The 19,009-nt window shown below is 40.7% G+C and overlaps 1 protein-coding gene across 2 annotated transcripts in view; it reads left to right on the top strand.

The window, feature by feature from the left end:
* Window positions 1-17,792, top strand: part of LOC116333732 (Golgi apparatus protein 1-like) — a 56,148-nt gene extending 38,356 nt beyond the window's left edge. For both annotated transcript variants that reach the window (XM_031756985.2, XM_039601111.1), the window contains 12 exons: window positions 810-923; window positions 1,176-1,264; window positions 1,384-1,501; window positions 2,761-2,853; window positions 2,971-3,108; window positions 3,662-3,785; window positions 3,868-4,010; window positions 4,191-4,292; window positions 4,413-4,520; window positions 13,358-13,478; window positions 13,939-14,045; window positions 14,262-17,792. In XM_031756985.2, coding sequence (XP_031612845.1) covers window positions 810-923; window positions 1,176-1,264; window positions 1,384-1,501; window positions 2,761-2,853; window positions 2,971-3,108; window positions 3,662-3,785; window positions 3,868-4,010; window positions 4,191-4,292; window positions 4,413-4,520; window positions 13,358-13,478; window positions 13,939-14,045; window positions 14,262-14,429 — 1,425 coding nt within the window. In that variant the 3' untranslated portion in view covers window positions 14,430-17,792. The remainder of the gene's footprint in view (window positions 1-809; window positions 924-1,175; window positions 1,265-1,383; window positions 1,502-2,760; window positions 2,854-2,970; window positions 3,109-3,661; window positions 3,786-3,867; window positions 4,011-4,190; window positions 4,293-4,412; window positions 4,521-13,357; window positions 13,479-13,938; window positions 14,046-14,261) is intronic.
* Window positions 17,793-19,009: the final 1,217 nt, after the last annotated feature.

Here is a 19,009-nt window from a genome sequence, read left to right as displayed (position 1 = left end):
TTGAAGAGAGAGTCTCCCTTCTCTATTCACTGTGGAGAGCAGAGCAGGGGTGTAAAGGATGCTTTACACATTAGTCATTACAAAAATTTATTTGAAATAATATTAAGATGCTCAAACAGAAAAACATTAAACATAAATATATAAAATATAACTATTTACAGAAAGACAGGAATAAAAAGGACCCAGCTTAAAGTGGAAGAGCCTCAGGGAGAAGGAGGGAGGAGAAAAATAAGAACATTGTTTCTGCCCTGGAGAGCCTGCTGCCTCATCAGAAAACTACTGATTGCTAGAATGAATGGCTTTGGCTGGACCTGCCCCTTTAAACTAGGTCAGAGCATCATGTCACCATGCTCCTGATTGGTTGTCGTGGCGCGACTTGACGCTGGAGTTCAGGTTTTTCCAACTCGAGCGGTAGACGCAGTAAGCGCGAATGCACAAAATGCACCACACAAACTGCAGCGCGTATTTTACTTTGCACTTCAAACGTGTCAGTTGCGCTACTTGGTTGCGCGAATCAGGCAGAGAAGCGTTTTCGCGACGCAAATCTGCTTCTGAAGTTTCACGCGATCCCCAGTCGCGCTTCATCGCGCTCCTCCATTGACCTTACATGTAAACCTGAAGCTCTGGTCGCATCTATCGCGTTCAGTGTGAACGCACCGAACATTTTTTTTTATTTTCCGGAGTATAGCCGGAGTATTTTCATTTATTCCACTGAACAATGACACCGTGGTGGTGTTGTGCGTTCTTGTCCCTGAATGTCACGTAAATAGAAACATTTTGGATGTTTGCATTGTTATTTGTGTGTGCAGGATGTAGCTGATAACCAGATCGACACAGGCGATCTGATGGAGTGTTTGGTTCAGAATAAACACCAGAAGGAGATGAATGACAAATGTGCAGTTGGGGTTACACACTTCCAGCTGGTGAGTGATCATGAAATTCTGTTTTCTGTTTCTGTTTCTCTCTTTACTCTCTGATACCAGTTTCTTTTTCTTGTTGTTCTTGTCTTTGATTTTGAAATTTATCTTCAAACAGCCGGTAGACTCAGAGAAGCTTTAATATCTGAATATTGTTTTTGAGTTACACAATAGTGACAACAAGGATAAATGCAAATAATAGTAAAATCGAAAAAAGGATAATACTATCACCGTAGTATCCCTGTGCTTCTCTCTCAGATTCAAATGAAAGATTTCCGGTTTTCCTATAAGTTCAAAATGGCCTGCAAGGAGGATGTTCTACGCTTGTGTCCAAACATCAAGAAAAAGTGAGACTCTATGACTGCTAACCAATGAGAATAGTGCAAAATCTCCTTGAGGTTGAGCTTTGTTTTAACATTTTAACTGATTTAATTGGACATAAGTGACTCTCTGTGTGACCCTGCAGAGTGGATGTTGTCATCTGCCTCAGCACCACAGTGAGGAATGACACGCTGCAGGAGGCAAGGGAGCAGAGGGTGTCTCTGAAATGTCGTAAACAGCTGCGGGTGGAGGAGCTGGAGATGGTACCACACACACACACATACGCACACACACACACTCAGACTTCTTTCAGACAGCCTCACAGCCACAGTGTTACCTAACCCTTAACGTATCCATGACAACACAATGTTTTGCTTATGTCATTTGATCTCAGCACTTTAAACTTAATTTTAGACTGTATATAAAAGATGGACATAGCATCCAGGTATGAAAAGTGAAGCCAACATGTAAGTGTCTTCAGCTGGCATTATCTTTAAATTTGGTTAATGACTTGTTTATTCACAAGTCATTAGCTAATGAATGCTCCTCACACTGTTGCCAACATCAAAGTGTAAAAAGGTATTTTTGATGGATGGGTCAATAAACTTGCAGTGTGGGAAAAAGTCAAAAGCCTCCTTATTGTCAAAACAGTGGTGACACCTATTAGCTAACGTTAGCTAAATAGCTAACTGTAGACCTTCTGTGGCAGTACTGACAGAGTATCAATATCAAATTTCATATGATATTGACCTAATCTAGTCAAAACCAATTTCCATTCCTAGTTTAGATGACCTGCTAATGAGGGACAGAGTTACTGTTCCAACAAACAGACGCATTCTTATAAACTTAGACTTAATGCATTAGTGGCAGGTGGGCGCTCCATCATCTTGAACAGATGTTTTATGTATGTGTCTAGAGACCAGCCGCATACGTTTTACACCAAAGGCAGAGGAGAAGAGGTCTCTATGACTGGGAGGTCTCTATGACCTCCCAGTCCACGAGGGCCGGTGTCCCTGCAGGTTTTAGATGTGTCCTTGATCCATCACAGCTGATTTAAATGGATAAATTACCTTCTCAACATGTCTTGAAGTTCTCCAGAGGCCTGGTAATGAACTAATCATGTGATTCAGGTGTGTTGACCCAGGGTAAGATCTAAAACCTGCAGGGACACCGGCCCTCGTGGACTGGGATTGGGGACCCCTGCTATAGAACCACCAAGTAATGTTTAAGTCCTACAGTTTATAGACCAGCATTAAATTTAGTGTTTTCTTTTTCATGCTTTAGTATTATTTACACCACTGTATTTGGAGCCTAAGCTAATCAGCAGTGTAAGTTTGCATAAGCTCTTTTAGGATTTCTAAAACTAGACAATAACACACTTTTGTGTGAACTGTGATGCAGAAAAGCATCACAGGACATTTAATCTGTAAAAAAATCTGGTTTCCTTTTGTCAAAAATCAGTTTTGTAAAAGTGTTTGTAAGAAAAACACAAAAGTTTCCTTTTTTTTCCGCTCTCATTCAGTCCGAGGATATTCGGTTGGAACCAGAGTTGTATGAGCCCTGTAAGTCAGACATCAGTCGTCTGTGTCCCAACGTAGCATTTGGTAATGCTCAGGTAGGGAATGCCGAGTGTTGTGTAAGAATAGAAGCATTGTATTGTTCTTTTCTGCTGTTTGCCTCCACTCTTTATCATTCTCATCTTCACTCGCCCTGCCCCTCTGCTGCTACTCAGATGATTGAGTGTCTGAAGGAGCAGAAGAAGCAGCTCAGCCAGCGCTGCCACCAGCGGATCTTCAGACTGCAGGAGGTGGAGATGAGCGACCCCGAGCTCGACTACCAGCTCATGAGAGTCTGCAAACAGATGATCAAGGTGATCGAGGCAGGGAGAAGGGAGAGGAGATTGTGGGGAAAAGCACTGGGATTGAATTGTGGTGCTGTGTTTTTGACTGAGAGTTGTGAAACCTCACTCTTTTATTAAAGTTTTTTCTCATCTATACCTTTGTTGTGCTGCAAAACCTGCTGAGATACTTTGATAGGAAACTTCTACTGGTTTAATTTTAGCAGTGGTTTACATTTTATAATCTTAGCACATATTCTTTATATAAATTGTAAACCAAAAAGTAGCTATATGTTTAAGAAAGATTTAAAGGAGTAAAAACTTGAGTGTTTTACAACCTGAAATGAGTAAATGGACTTAATTCCTCTTCACAGATGACCCACGTTCTGGACTTCATGTTATTTTGCACACATGTTTACCTTTTAGTTACTTTTTCTGCATATTTACTTTTATGTGTACAGTTTTACAGCCTCATATTAACTGTTTAACACAGTGTGACTAAACTATGGCTTTATGGTCTTGGAGAAATTGTCAGCGTGTTCCTAGATCTCATTATCTGTACAAACACCATTACTCTCTCCTGCAGCGCTTCTGTACTGAAGCAGATGCCAGGAATGTGCTCCAGTGTCTAAAGCAGAATAAGAACAGCGAGCTGATGGATCCCAAGTGTAAACAGATGATCACCAAGAGGCAGATCACACAGAACACAGGTGTGCACACAGAACCACACAGAGTCCCGTAAAAAAGACCGTAGTGTCCTCTGTCCTCATCCTTCTCTTCCTCCCCCTTCAGACTACCGTCTGAACCCAGTGCTGAGGAAGGCGTGTCGAGCCGACATCCCAAAGTTCTGCCAGTCCATCCTGAACAAAGCGAGCGAGGACGGCGAACTGGAGGGTCAGGTCATCGCCTGCCTCAAACTCAAATATGCTGACCAGGTTAAAGCACAACTCTGCTGAAAAGTACACTACGGTCATGTTGGTTTCAAAGATACAGGCAGACATTGTTTTTGCTGTAAATTGTAGTGTATGCATTTCAACAGTGTGAAAGAGGAAAATCTATAACATTGTGATTGATTGTTGTTAAATTGTGTGTTTTCTGACCGGGGTTTGGTTTAGAGATTGTCTTCAGACTGCGAAGACCAGATCAGAGTGATTCTCCAGGAGTCTGCGCTCGACTACAGACTGGACCGACAGCTGCAGATGCACTGCTCAGAAGAAGTCCGTGCTTACACCCACACACACACACACACACACACACACACACACACACACACACACACACAAAGACAAACAAATTAACAATTCTCTCCTCCTTTTTTTTTTTTTTTGCCTCTGCAGATCTCCAGATTGTGTGCAGAGGAGGCGGCTGCCCAGGAGCAGACTGGTCAGGTGGAAGAGTGTCTGAAAGTCAACCTGCTTAAAATCAGACAGGAAGCCTGTAAAAAGGTACATTTCCACAGTACAACATTAGATGAACTTGATTATTAGCATATTTCTGTTGGTGTCAAGAGATGTACTCTAAGACACTTCTTCAGCTGAGAATCAGAGAGGAGAAACACACAGTTTTACTTGCATGCAAGGGCAGCCACAGAGCACCTGCACTTGGAGTGAGGGCTCCGAGACTCGCACTCTGCCACTGCCCTGGTCTTTATTTATACACAAGAAGAGTAATACAACAGTGAATACGTTTGTTCAGTGGAATGTTGATGCGTGAGCATGTGCGGATATGTATGTATGTGTGTGTGTGCGCGCGTGTGCATGTGCCAGGAGAGGCTCCTCTACCTGGTACAAAGTGAAACTGCTCATTAAGCTCTTATCTAGCAGGTACTGCTCCTTCCCTGCATGATAACGGGTCACAGTGAATCAAAACAGTCTGAGTTATAAAGAGGTCATCATGCAGTATTCTATCATATGCAAACTTATATTAGTAAAAGATTATACTGACAATTTTCTATTGACATTCCCTCCTGTTGTCTCGTATAACTTTTAAGTGAAATATCAGTGTGTAACATCTTGTTGTACATTTTCTGTCACACCATCATTAGTCACACAAAGTCTTCATGTTCCAACAGGTCGGAGTCATCGTCATCATTTGTCACGGCTATGTATGCAGCAACAGTGGAAACAATTATGCGGTTAATCATGAGCTTTAAACATGGCAGAATACATGTTGCAAAAACACAAAATAAAAGTAAAAATAGTCCAACTCCAATGAGTAGTCTTTTTAGCACCTGTAGCCAGGAGCCAGTGTAAAGCCAAGAAAACCAGTCACGCATATCACATACATAATCATGATTTTGGGCCTGCTGGATCTGTCTCAAGGCGTTCAGTGTGTCAGTCATGTTTGATGAGTGTACATTGTCTGGTATGTAAGTGCAGCAGGTGTTGTTAAAGATGACACAAAGTCCACCTTCCTTGGGTACGTCGCTTCCCCATATTGGGTCATGTGGCTGAATTTTGGGGAGCGTTGATCTTCTTTTCCGGCGTGCTGTAGAAGTGGTGTTTACTGTGGTCATTCTGAAAGTGTGGTCTGACAGGAATATGGGAGCACATGTTCCTGTCCAGCCTGGGGGCAGTATGAAATACGCCCGTTGTCCACATAGCCAGGCCATTCCTTGCACCCAATACGTGCCATTAGATGGTCCAGTCGTGTTCACAGGGGCACCTTCTCCCCCTCCGGCGGTCCGGTTGCAGTTAGTGGTGTTTCCAAGCGGCCTGTTACCTTTGTTTTGTTTGTAGCACATGGAGTGGTTCTTTCCTGGGGTTTGGTCCAAGAACACTGGGAAGTGGATGGATGTGTTGCGGTTTGTCACATTGAAGTTGATCCAGAAAAGTTGATCACATACTCCTTTATCAAGTCCCACGTCTTCAACTGTGATTTTCTTGCGTTGTAACCCTCCTTGAAGGTTGACATGAAGAGTGTAAAAGGTAGATGGGTTTGTGTCTTCGAGGATGATTTGGCTGTGTTGGAATCCGATGCCAGCGAAGCTAGCTGCACACTTTGCTTGAGTGTTGTTCATATACTTGCCATATAGTGTGGGGTGTGTCGACGTGCTGGGCATATAAGAACAGACATAACAGTCTGTGTTTTCCGATTCTGCTCTGGTCCTGTCGTGGATGTAGCGGTACCAGGCATTGTTCATCCAAGGGTGGATGTGGTCTTGTGTCATGTCTCTTAGGTGGGAGTTGTCATGCGTCCACCTTTTCTGTCTGCCTTGTGGTTCAGCTGTTGTTGGCATCAGCTGGGGTCCTGTAAGGGTGAGCATCGTAGTCAAGGTAACCAAGAGGGTCCACCTTCCCATGGTTGCACACAGGTACGTCACACCTCACACCTGGCTGCCCTAAAGTTGATCAGAGGCTGGAGGTTGGAGTGCGAGCTTACCCTACGGGGGCCCAATCAACACTCCCCCCTCACCACTGAAGCAATCAAGTGTGGGTGAGATTTCCCTAATGTGCTGTCTTGGAGGTGCTGGGGTTTCCTGGGACCTCAACCCTTTTGCAGTGGCTCTGATGTATCCAGGAGGGTCTCTCTGCTATTTTGCAGGTAGTTGGAGTGGTCAGAAGCACTTGGTATGGACCCTCCCACCGTGGCGAGCTCCAATTTTTTCTTTGGAGTACTCGGACCAGGATCCAATCACCTGGCTTCAACCTGCAAGAAATAGGTGAAAAAGAGTCTTGCGGCAGTTTATTGTTTAAAACAACTTCTCTGTTTGTCAACAATTGAGTCATCCAATCTGCCAGAGTGGTTTCACGGATTGATTTATCTAGTGGCTCACTAATAACTGGCAGTGGAAAAGGTCGCCCATGTATGATTTCAAATGGGGACAGTTTGTTATTTCCTAGAGCATATTTTGAGCCTTGACACTCATTCAATTCAATGAAGTCTATGTAAATTGTATGAAATGGGTGAGGTGGTGTAGGAAAATGTCCTCTGTTTGGTATTAAGTTACCTTGGGTATTGTGTTTTTGGCAGGTCATACATGTTCTCACGTATTCTTTTGCTGAAGTTTCAAAAATCATAATGTAGAATTAACGGTTTATCATAAAGATCACTACTCAGATCCTCCCTCCTGATGAGGGCATGGCTTAAACCATGGCTCACCAGAGCGGTTGTTTTGTGTAATGATTTGGGAAGAATGGGTTTTCCTGCTATTTTCAATATGTCATCAGTGTCTAGTACTGCTCTGTGTTTTAGCCATTGTTTTTGTTCTTTAGGTGGTGCTGCTTCTTGTTCGTCCTGCAGTACAGATAGTGGAATGGTGTGGTGTTCATGAGTTGTTAATAAGACTGTGGTTACTATGGCTGCTGTTTTTGCAGCTTTGTCAGCAAAATTGTTTCCCTTTGTAATTTCAGAGTCATCCTTCTGATGTGCTGAACATCAGAAGCAAATTGCTAAATGTCGTATCACATAAGGAGTTTCCTCCCATGTAAACAGATGTGTGCCATGATAAAATCTTGCTCCACACACTAGAAATAAGAAACTAATTTCAACCCTTGTTACATCTTATTCACTTATATAAGAATAAGTGAATAAGTTATTCCAGTTATTTTTTCAAATCTACTATCAATCAACGAATTTGCATATCAGCTTATAATGCGCTAAGATGATAGGTCAACAGAAATGCATGTTCAAAATATTATCACAAAACAGAATTTCCTTCATACAGTAAATTACTTGTGTTGCATCAATCAAACAGAAAGCATTCCACAATTTATTGTATTACCAACTAAATTTATTGTCTGGTCACTGCTTGGTCATACCAGACTCTCTCTGACTTTATTTTTTCTTCTCTGTTTTCACAAACGTTTCACCTATTGTCCTGCTGGAGAGTTAATTGTCAGCAGTAGATAAATTCAGCATTTGATAACAAAACTCTGTTAAGTTTTTTCTGTTGTAACACCAATGAGAGATATAGGCGCATGTATAGTGTGTGCTATAGTGTAAGCTGTTCTTCATTGCATGTATGTGTGTTAGTACGTTTGCATGTAAGGCCTGTGGGCCTCTCTCACCCAAAAGGGCATTTTATTTTTATTTATTTATTTATTTTTAAACAGTTGCCTTTCTCTCGCGCGTGTTAAGAAAGGTAAATGTGCTTGTAGCAGTTGTAAGATTATTATGCCGTTATATATTACATTGCACCTGTAATCAAAATGAGTGAATCATGATACTGCTTTAGGCCACATCATACTCCTTGTGTAATCAGTATGTAGTTGTAGTTTGCATCATACTTCTAAGTTAAAAGAATGTGAAAATCATTAGATTTATTAGATAGGTTTGTATTATCCTATACTGCTGATTTACTGTGAGTGAGTTATACTGTTTCATGACATTTCATACTGCTGAGTTATGAAGAGAATATTGTGTTCAGAGAGTCAGGGCCTTTTTTTCTTTCTTTTTCTTTTTTTTACTTTGATAGTAAGGAGAACAGAGCACATGCCACGGGAGCTTCACTCCCACCTTTGGTGGAAGCAGAAAAACAGGGAGCCAAGGTCATAACTCAGGCTCACAAAGAGTCAGAAAGTATGTGAATGGCTGTGGCGCATTTTGTATAGCTTCTTTTCTTTGTTTAGTAGCTTTCTGCCTTCACCTAAAGGTGTGCCCTAAATATGTGACTTCAGGTCTCCATAATTGGAGTTTATTCAAAGATAAATAAGATTTCATTTATTGCTCGCAGATCATGCACTAGATGTTGCAGTATTAGCCTTCTTCAACACTTAAACAAAACATCACTCTTTGTTTTATTATGTGTGCCTATGCCAAGAGGCACACATATTACTATTCGTCGGATTTATTATTATTATTATTCTCCAGTTTCCGCCTGAAATGGCGAGTTTTGAGACAAACTTCATATATGTTACCTCATTTTGTGCGGCTGGATCTGGAATGGTGTGCTATGACTTTTGGTGTTTATGACTCTTATAGTTTTTTAAATATTAATATTTTAGTGAAAATTTTCCCGCGCTCCTCTGCCGAACAGTTTTCACAGCTGTTTAAGCTTGATCAGCTGTTGTTAGAATTCTTTTGATTTTAATTTCTAGTATCAGCTGATGTTTGCTGGAGCATGAAGATGAAATCAGGAGATGTCCTTACTGAATCATCAGAGCTGAACTGGTGATGGAGAAACAGGTTTACACTTTAGGTGACATGAATGAGTTGAAGGGAAGTTATGAGTTGTTTCTGAGAGACAAAGACCAAGCTCCTTTTTTGTGTAGCTGACAGCTGGTAACTGTGCAGGGACGGATCTAGCAAAGCTTTTACGGGCGGGGGGGAGGGGGCAGCTAGGGCATTAACAGAGAAAGGTGGACACAAAGATATACTTTTCTTTCTTACTCTCATATAAAATATTTAGCTTTTATTAAATAGTTATCTGAATCTCACAACCAAAGTTTGTATAATAATACACAAGATTGGCTGTAGACCATTGTTCATAATTCAGAACACTGTGTAAAAATAACAAAAAACAAAAAGTTGAATGCATGTGTGAAAAGTGGTCCATAATGTAATGCTTCAAAGCGTGTTCATGCAAACATTGTCGGGTCTGCCGTGGTACAATGGGACTTCTGCTCATGAACCTGTGTGCACAGCGTCTGCAAATCGGGCGCTGTCTGAAGTAACTTCATCTTTACACAAAACTGTAAGCTGTCATCTGTGAAGCGTGAGCGGTGTTTGTTTTACCATAGTTCATGGTGGAGAATGGCTGCTCTTCTGAGTTTTGCTCTCTGTAGCCGTATGAATGGCAACTACAGTGATTAGCAGCGGCATAGGCACACATAAAATTTCTTCTGAAATTTTCGCTTTCTAGTTATTATTATTATTATTATTATTATTATTATTATTATTATTGTTATTATTATTATTATCCTTTCTCAAAGACAGAAAATGAAATTGTAGTTGTTCCTGGCTGAGAAACACAAAACCTCCTCTTTTTTTTTCCCAAAACAAGAAACTAAGTTTTAACTTTTCTGCCTTGTCACCTAAAACAAAACAAACAACCCAGCTCTCAGCTGGCTCTGGACTTATCATCATCAAGGACGCATGGTGAGAGCTACTTCAGAAGTTACAGTACTCATCACTCAAGCAACATTTCAAAAAACAAAAGAAACAAAAAACAAAATTCAGCACACTACACAGAGAACAACAACAAGACACAACTGAAGGTGTTGTTCTTGCTTGTTCTCCTTGAATTTTAGAATATAAAGTTATCACATCTGCATTAGTAAATCATATGCCTAATCATTATGTGCCACTGTGATCCACAAGTATGATCACAGATTTATTCATTTTTCAAACCAACAAAACAAAAAACAAAAACAAAACAAAACAAGTTACTGATGGCTTGAACACTTTAGGCAGGATGCAAAAAAAAGGCTGCTGCCAAAAACAAATCAGAAGTGTGAGGGGAAAAAACTGAGCTCACAGACAGCTTCATGTTTGAGCTTTAATAGCTGTTTCCCTCCCTCTGATGTGTTCTTATGCAACTCCTGTTCTAAAAAAAATGTGTAACTTGCTCATCAGCTTAGCAGTGTCCATATATTTAATTTAGCTTCTCAATTGTGCAGCTTTAGCTGTTGTATACAGGGTTTAGCTTGTTAGTTGTTACTATAGGTGTGCTCTATATTTCAGCAATGTCTCATCTAGGATGACAGGTTTTCAAGCAGGTCAAGTGCCTCTATGTACTTGATTAGTTTAGAAATTTTCTTTATTTTCTTCATCTCATATGTCATTGTACTGAATTTGAGCAAACCTTAAGCTTGATGCAGACTACTTCTAACAATTATCCACCTCACATCATAGCTGACTGAGGTGCCTCTTCATATTAATATTATGTTATTATTAATGCTATTATTATTATCATATATCAGCAATAGTATATTACAATATTTTATTTATATTTTATTTGTGTCCACCAAGGGCTGAGGGTGATCTGCAGTTTCACCCTTTCCCAAGCTGGAGACAAATTTCCCTTATCACACGCTTTCCTTGGCTGAACAATGACACAACCTTAATATACCTTATGCATCTCTCTATTTCATTTAATATGTGTTTGTGTGAATCATGTATTTTCTTTCATTCTATTCAGTCTGGGCACGGTCTTCATCCCAACTATATTTCATTGTTAATACCAGTTTAGAGGTTGTTATCCTTGCTATCATCAACTTGAATACATTACAGTTAAGTTCTAAATCAATTTAGCCTTTTGTTTACTTTACTTTCTTCCTCTTGCATTTATATGTATTCAGTTGCGTCTGTTTCCAGTCCTTTTTAAACTTATACTTAGATCTCTAATTTTTTACTTGGTGAGGGATTATTATGTTCTTCCTAGTCTGAACTGCTTCTTTGTTTCTTACAGTCACGTACAAAATGTCCCTCTTTTCCACATCTCCAGCATGCAGTACTAAAACCACTGCTTGGTGTTTGTCTAGGCCTGCCTCTACCCCCTGCTCCTGCCCTGTGCATTCCTCTCCCTTTCTTGTGGATTACTCCTGCTCCGGTTTGTTGTTTTTCTAAACATTCCTCATCAGGTGTTAATTTTGCTTGTGTATTCTCCATGTTCAAAGATTTTGCTGGGCCGTCACTGGCACGCTTGACTTCAGAGTGGTTGCTGATACGGCCTTCGACTTCACTTCTAACAGTGAAGTGGTATCAGTTTTATGAGACGAAACTCAACCGTTCTCTTTTGTCACCAGTACGTGAGCCTCAAGCAAAGAAAAACAAAATAAAACAAAATAAAATAAAATAAAATAAAATGGAAGTAGTTCAGCAGCGTATTGTGCTGTAAAATCAACTTACTTCCAGACACATACACACAGAGACATTTGCGCGCTTTTACAATTTGTTACGAAGTAATTACGGCTACCTCTAAGGCCTAAATCTAATTTGGTTCCTTACGGCGAATCCTAACCTATTTTAATTTGTTTCACGAAGTAATTGCGGCTACTTCTAACCTATTTTACGCGTTTCACGAAGTAATTACGGCTACAGCAAACCTATTTTGTGCACTTCACAAAGTAATTCCGGCTACAGTAAACCTATTTTGCGCATTTCACAAAGTAATTCCGGCTACAGTAAACCTATTTTGCGCATTTCACAAAGTAATTCCGGCTACAGTAAACCTATTTTGCGCATTTCTTAAAACCTTCTCGGCGGTTTTATATATCAAAATAGTGTTTCTCACCCTCAGACGTCTCACTGGTGGTTCGGATCATCAGACTGAATCCCACCGCCGTGGACCAGACTAAAAACACCGGCCTGGACCCGAATTTTAACATCCCAGGTCTTTTCGGCCTCGTCTAAGAGGGCTGTGCACAGACTTCGGTGCTGGCTTCCCACGGCGTCAGGAAACAGTGTGCCAAATCCTGGAACAGAGTCACAGATAACAGTTCTGATATTTCTGATCCGGCTCGAAGGACCAAAATAAATGTCAAGAGATGTACTCTAAGACACTTCTTCAGCTGAGAATCAGAGAGGAGAAACACACAGTTTTACTTGCATGCAAGGGCAGCCACAGAGCACCTGCACTTGGAGTGAGGGCTCCGAGACTCGCACTCTGCCACTGCCCTGGTCTTTATTTATACACAAGAAGAGTAATACAACAGTGAATACGTTTGTTCAGTGGAATGTTGATGCGTGAGCATGTGCGGATATGTATGTATGTGTGTGTGTGCGCGCGTGTGCATGTGCCAGGAGAGGCTCCTCTACCTGGTACAAAGTGAAACTGCTCATTAAGCTCTTATCTAGCAGGTACTGCTCCTTCCCTGCATGATAACGGGTCACAGTGAATCAAAACAGTCTGAGTTATAAAGAGGTCATCATGCAGTATTCTATCATATGCAAACTTATATTAGTAAAAGATTATACTGACAATTTTCTGTTGACAGTTGGTTTAAAAATATCATGGACATTTTACAGTGTGTAGATTACTGTACTGGTGCAGTGTGTTTCAGAAGGCTTCAAACTATGAAAGGAGCCAAAGTCTGAACACACAAATGAGAAACATTACCGTCACTGTGACTGTTGCTTCTAGATGATCTCATTATTTTCATTCATAGTATCATAGAAGAAGGAGGAAAAATGGCTGAAAACTCTCATTAGCTAATTTGGGACACTTAAAAAGTTTAGCAAAAAAAGTCTAACATTAGCCACCAAAAGCCACTGGTTACACTTTCAGGTAACCTTGTATGTTTTTTGTTTTTGTTTGTTTAGGATTCACAGCAACAACAAAAAATGCTCACTGAATCTTAATGTGAAAACTCAGATTTCGCTTATTTGTTTGTGTTTGCAGGAAGTCCTGAACATGCTAAAGGAGAGTAAGGCAGACATCTTTGTGGACCCGGTCCTCCACACAGCCTGTGCTCTGGACCTGAAACACCACTGTGCCGCCATCACGCCAGGCAGAGGACGACGTGGGTGCTTTCACACAGAATCTTTCTTCTTGTGCAGAACTGTCAGGCTGGTTAAGATGGAGCCATGAAAGGATTCTAGTCAGAGTCCGCTCTCCAATCAATGACTGTTTACTAATAAAGTTTGCTTGTCCATCTTTACCTCAGCCTGCAAGGCTCATGGGGTATTATTGTTGCCATGCCAACAAAAACTCAAGAATCAGACAACATAGGATTTTCAAATTGATACCTTAAGGGAACAAGTTTATATCTCAGTGACCTCAACTTTAACATCGACCTCAGAGGTCAAGGTTTTTTTGAAAATAGTGTGAATGCGTTAAATTAAGACGGAGGTCACCTAGGATTTTCAAATTGGTACCATAGGTGCTTCTACTAGGAGGCTGAGGGGTTTGAATGTCTTTCACTGAGATTCTTTTCACTGTTTGGGCACCAAAACTAGATTTTTCTGTCCCTCTCCATGCAGAGATGTCGTGTCTGATGGAGGCGTTACAGGACAAGAGAGTTCGCCTTCAGCCTGAGTGTAAGAAGAGGCTTCAAGACCGCATCGACATGTGGAGCTATGCTGCAAAGGTAAACGTCAAGAGTTAGATTACAGTGACAGTTGGGACTAGAGCTTCCGCCCTGATGCCAACACACAGGTAGCATCCGAGGAAGAGTTGTTGGGTTGTGTAATCTAGTTGCCGTAAATACCTCAAAACATTTGTGCACTAATCATTCTATTAGCATAAAGATACTTCACTCTAACCAGGCAAACGCTGATGCTAGCCCCCTCCCTCTGTGCTATAGGTAGCACCAGCAGAAGGCTTCTCAGACCTGGCCGTGCAGGTAATGACATCACCCTCCAAGAACTACATCCTGTTCATGATCGCACTGAGCGTGTGCGTCCTGTTCCTGGTGGGGCTGCTGTGCGGTCGAATCACCAAGCGAGTGACGAGAGAACTGAAGGACCGATAGAGGACAGAGTGGCCCGATGCTTCAGAAAGAACTGAGTCTTTGCACCTCTCCCCCTACCTTCCTTGTCCTCCTCTCTCAGATGCCCGATCTGTAACCAGCCAGCCTGCACAGTGCCAACACCAGTGCCCACCTCTAGACCCCCGCTGTTCTTGATGTGACTGAGGGCTGTCGCTTTTGGGGCTAGAATTGCTTTTTTACCCCCCTCGTTCAGTCCTGACGCTTTTATTTTTGTGATATTTAATGGAGACTGGAGCATGCGGCGCAACAGGAAACCGTTTCTTTGGAAGTGACTGCAGCAGCCTGAGTCACACATGAAAATATTGTGTGCAAACTTTGTGGTTGAATTTCCTGTTGCTTTGAAACATTTTCTCATCAGTCACAAAGTCCCATCCTCTCTTCCAGTTCAGATCCATCTCGCTTGTTACTGACTGAAAATGAAGGTCCAGCTGCTCTCAATATTGTCATTAACTGGATTGTCCTGCATACATGGTTTTTAAAACTTAATTTAAATGCTGACTTCATTGCACTTTTGTTTGTTTGTTTTTTAACATTATGCCTTATTTATTGTCCGATGATGTTTTAGTTTCTTTTGAGTTTGATTGATCTTTTATGTTTTTTTCCTGGAAATCCAGCTAAATACAGATTCTGTAGTCTACAGTGAGACATGCAGAGAAGTACAGCTGTGTATGATGGAGCTTTAAAAGTACTAATTGTAAAAGGTTTAAAACCTTCCAAAGTTAACTAAAAGGTTGAGAAGAATGCGAAGAAAGAACTGCTATGACTTAGAGATGTCAGCTAGAGCTGAACTAGGACTGGACTGTACTTTTCATGTAATACTCATTTGCACCATATGATGCTACTTTTGTTAAACCATGGTAGCGAGGCAAAAAGCAAAACCTCTTCAGGAAATGAGCGGGTAACTAAGGCCTTTGTCATAGGCCTCAACACCAGTCAAAGACTTTCTGGTAACTGGTTGGTGAATGGTTTCTATAGGTTGCCGGCAGTCACAATGAGGTCCTGGTCCAAAAGCTTACTTTGTGTTGCGGTCACTAGCAGAATGCTGCGATTGCCCAGAGTGTTTGCCAACTTGTCTGCAAACTCTTGATAGCTAACCACAAAGTGGTAGTGAAACTTGGAAAAGTGTAACACAAACAGGAAACGGAACCCATTTATCTTCAAAGTAAAAGTTGTGCGTAACCATTGAAACCAACACTTTTCAAGACGCAACATTTACGTCTTGAAGGCGATTGATTTCTGTCTATGGTCTGCATCGCACTCTTTTACATTTTACAGCCACTTAGTTTAGGGAGTTTTTACTTCCCACTGTCGCCAAGTGCTTGCTCATAAGGAGTTGCCTGATTTTTGGGGTTTTACTCTATACTGTAAGGTAAACACCCTACAATAATATAAAGATCCTCGAGGTGACCGTTGTTGTGATTTGGCACTATATAAATAAAATGTAATCTTTAAAAAAAAAATAGCGACTAGTTGGGGAGTGTTTACAGACTTTGGTACAAACTGTACAGCACTGTATGCCTCTTTACTACCAATTTCATATAGTGACAGCAACATACAGGAACCATTCCCCCACTAAAATCTAAACTTCAACAACAGAACCCGTCAATTCCACATTTCAGCAGACCTGCTGGTAAAGCACTGCCCTGTTGTGGTCAAAGAAATGTTTTTCAAAATTTGGGATGTGGTTGAATGGCATTGGTGATGTACCAGAGAACACCATTAGTTACTCACTTCCATTAAAACCACTAAAGATGGATGTCGCTGTGGTGATGTCACCCTTCATTTTGTGAAATCCTGTTTTGACTGGAGTATTTTAAACATCCTCATCGTCTTGGCAATTTGAAACCAGACATCATGAGACGTCATCCCCTTTGGACTATTAGCAAAGTATTAGAGCTAATATTAACTGATAATATCAGTCAATATTAACTATTTACCGATGTATTGGTATTGGCACTTATAATGCCCGATAAATTAAATGTTTTAAAAAGTAAAGAACCAACAGGAGAGAAACCCTTCAACCATTTAACTAGTGAGTCTTTTGAGTGTTGACATTCTGTAGTTTGTCCACCAGAGGGCAGTCTGCAACTTTGGTGTTGACAGCATGTGTTTGGAGCACCACAAACACAACAACCTGCTGCTCTGAGAAGAGTCGGGAGTGTAAACAAGTAAATAAATAAGCTACATGCAGCAAATGTTAGGGAAATTTGTTTATGCTTTGTTTATCTGAAAGAAAAATAGCAGGTATATCGGAATATCAGATTTTTAAATTGACAATTATCAGAATTGGTATTGGTCTAAAAAAAAAAACTACATCTACAAAGAATGTTTCTACATGGGCTTCCCTTTGAGACCGTCTTTTATCTACAGTCTATCAAAACCACAGTGGTTTCCGGTGCTGGGTCATGTCTTAAACTTAAAACATGAACCAGAACTGTCTAAAACTGATACATTTAAAAGTGGTAGTGATTTAAAAGTGTATTGGTCATGGCTGCAGTGGGTGTGTCCTTTGTATCATAGAACCTCAGAACTGGGTCATTCCTACCAGGTAAAGGAGACGTCCAGTAACTTTTCCACCCAAACGACAACTGATGAGCAGCATGACAGTTTTATGTAGTTCTCCTAACATAGATTTTGCATTAAAGAGCTCGATCAAAACTAAATAATGTTGAGGTTACATCAAAATCCCATGACTATGAATCATTATGAGTCTTTTTTTAATTTGAGCCATGCAAATTATTGCTTTGCAGTTAAATAACATGAAAAGATTCAAACATTTAGCCTTTTTCTTCTTAAAAATGGTAACAAATGTTAACTTTTGCACTTTATCTGATCTAAGTCACATGTACAGAGCTTCATTTATTAATTTCTGAAAATATTTTTCATCATTAACCAAATTTGTTTTTAAACAAATCCTTTGCAGCTTTTTGTGGTGAATTATTTCCCATGAGTGATATGAAAGCAGTCACAAAGATGAATATTGTGCAACAAATGCACAAGATTTCTGCTCATTAACAAAAAGTGAACACACTCTGAGAAATAGGAAAAATATCTTTTGGCAGGAGACAACAGATCGCTGCTTTGAGCGTTTCTAAACAACCTTTTTGTTTCCATGTGTGTCTGAAGTCAGATGTTGAATAAGAGATTTGACAGAAAACTAAAGACCGCTATCAAAACCAGTTTTGTACGGAAGTCTCCATGTGGACAAATTTCATCGCTGTGCAGTTTTGTTCTTTTTGGAATATGCCATGTATTATGAAAATGTAACATCTATCATTGTGAGATTTGATTTTGCTGTACAGATAAAATTTGTTGATTTAATAAAAGTGTGTGCAGATTTTCATATCCTCGCCTCAGACAGAGTCCCTTTTTAAGACCAAATAAGTTACAGCTCTTTTATGTTTTGTGTTTAACACACAGTCACAGCTGAAGAAGCCTGCACATTCCAAAAGACACAGAAACACGCTTTATGTCTTTAACTACACCACACTGCATTTCCACAGTGGGTCTTTTGTCCTGTCTCTCTTCCCCTACCCTCAGTTGTTTGTGACAGATGACTCTCCCTCCTTGAACCTGGTTCTGTCAGAAGTTTCTTCCTGATAAAAGGGAGTTTTTCCTTCCCACTTTTGCCAAAGTGCTTTCTCAATGGAGGTTGGTATGACTGTTGGGTTTTTGTTTTTTTTATTGTAGGGTTGTTACCTTACAATATAAAGCACCTTGAAGTGGTCCTGATTTGGTCCTGCATAAATAGATTTGAATTGAATGTGAGTGATGAAGACCAAAGATAAACACGTCCTCTGTGGCCTAACCCACTGGTTTATCACTCATTATGCCTACAGCAAGAGCCGTACATGAAATGTAGGTCACTGCTGCCCAAGAATAAATGTTTTTACATGTAGTTTAATGTAAAAATTTGTTTATTTGTAACCTTTCAGTACTAGACATTACTCAGACGAATGTTTACTGACACAGAAGCTTCCTCCTGCCTCTACACAAGCTGACTGCTGTGACGCAGAGAGAGGCTCATCCTTGCTCATCCTCCAACAGTTGACACTGGATGTCAACTGTTGGAGCTGATTCTTCTGCTTCTAAAGAGAGGAGAGAGAGAGAGGGCAACAAGCCATTTCACAAAGACCTTTGGAGATGTGTCAGTTTTTCACTCACAAGCCACTTCATTAGCACTGCATCAAGTGCTTTGCAGTCCGACTGGCAAGAAGTGAAACCTGCCAACAACGTGCAAAACTTAAGAGATAAAATAAAAATAGGTCCCAGCTGTATTTGTGAGGATAGTACATTTGAGTACCAAGTTGGAACCCCTTTTGCCTTCAGCCTGAATTCATTGTGGCATTGATTGAACAAGGCTCTGGAAACATCTTTAGAGATGTTGGTCCAAGAGCCCATTCTCTTCTGCTTCCAGCTCAGCTAAAAACTTAAGGTTATGTATATAACCCCGGTTCTCTGAGTAGCATGAGTGAGTGTCTCACTATGGGAACGCCTCCTGCGTGACCTCATCAGAAGCTCAAATACCATTACGCCAGCCCTTACAGGCTGGCTAAGTGACG

The sequence above is a fragment of the Oreochromis aureus genome, linkage group 1 (genome assembly GCF_013358895.1).
Source record: "Oreochromis aureus strain Israel breed Guangdong linkage group 1, ZZ_aureus, whole genome shotgun sequence".
NCBI lineage: Eukaryota > Metazoa > Chordata > Actinopteri > Cichliformes > Cichlidae > Oreochromis > Oreochromis aureus.
This window is presented reverse-complemented; position numbering and strand designations above follow the sequence as displayed.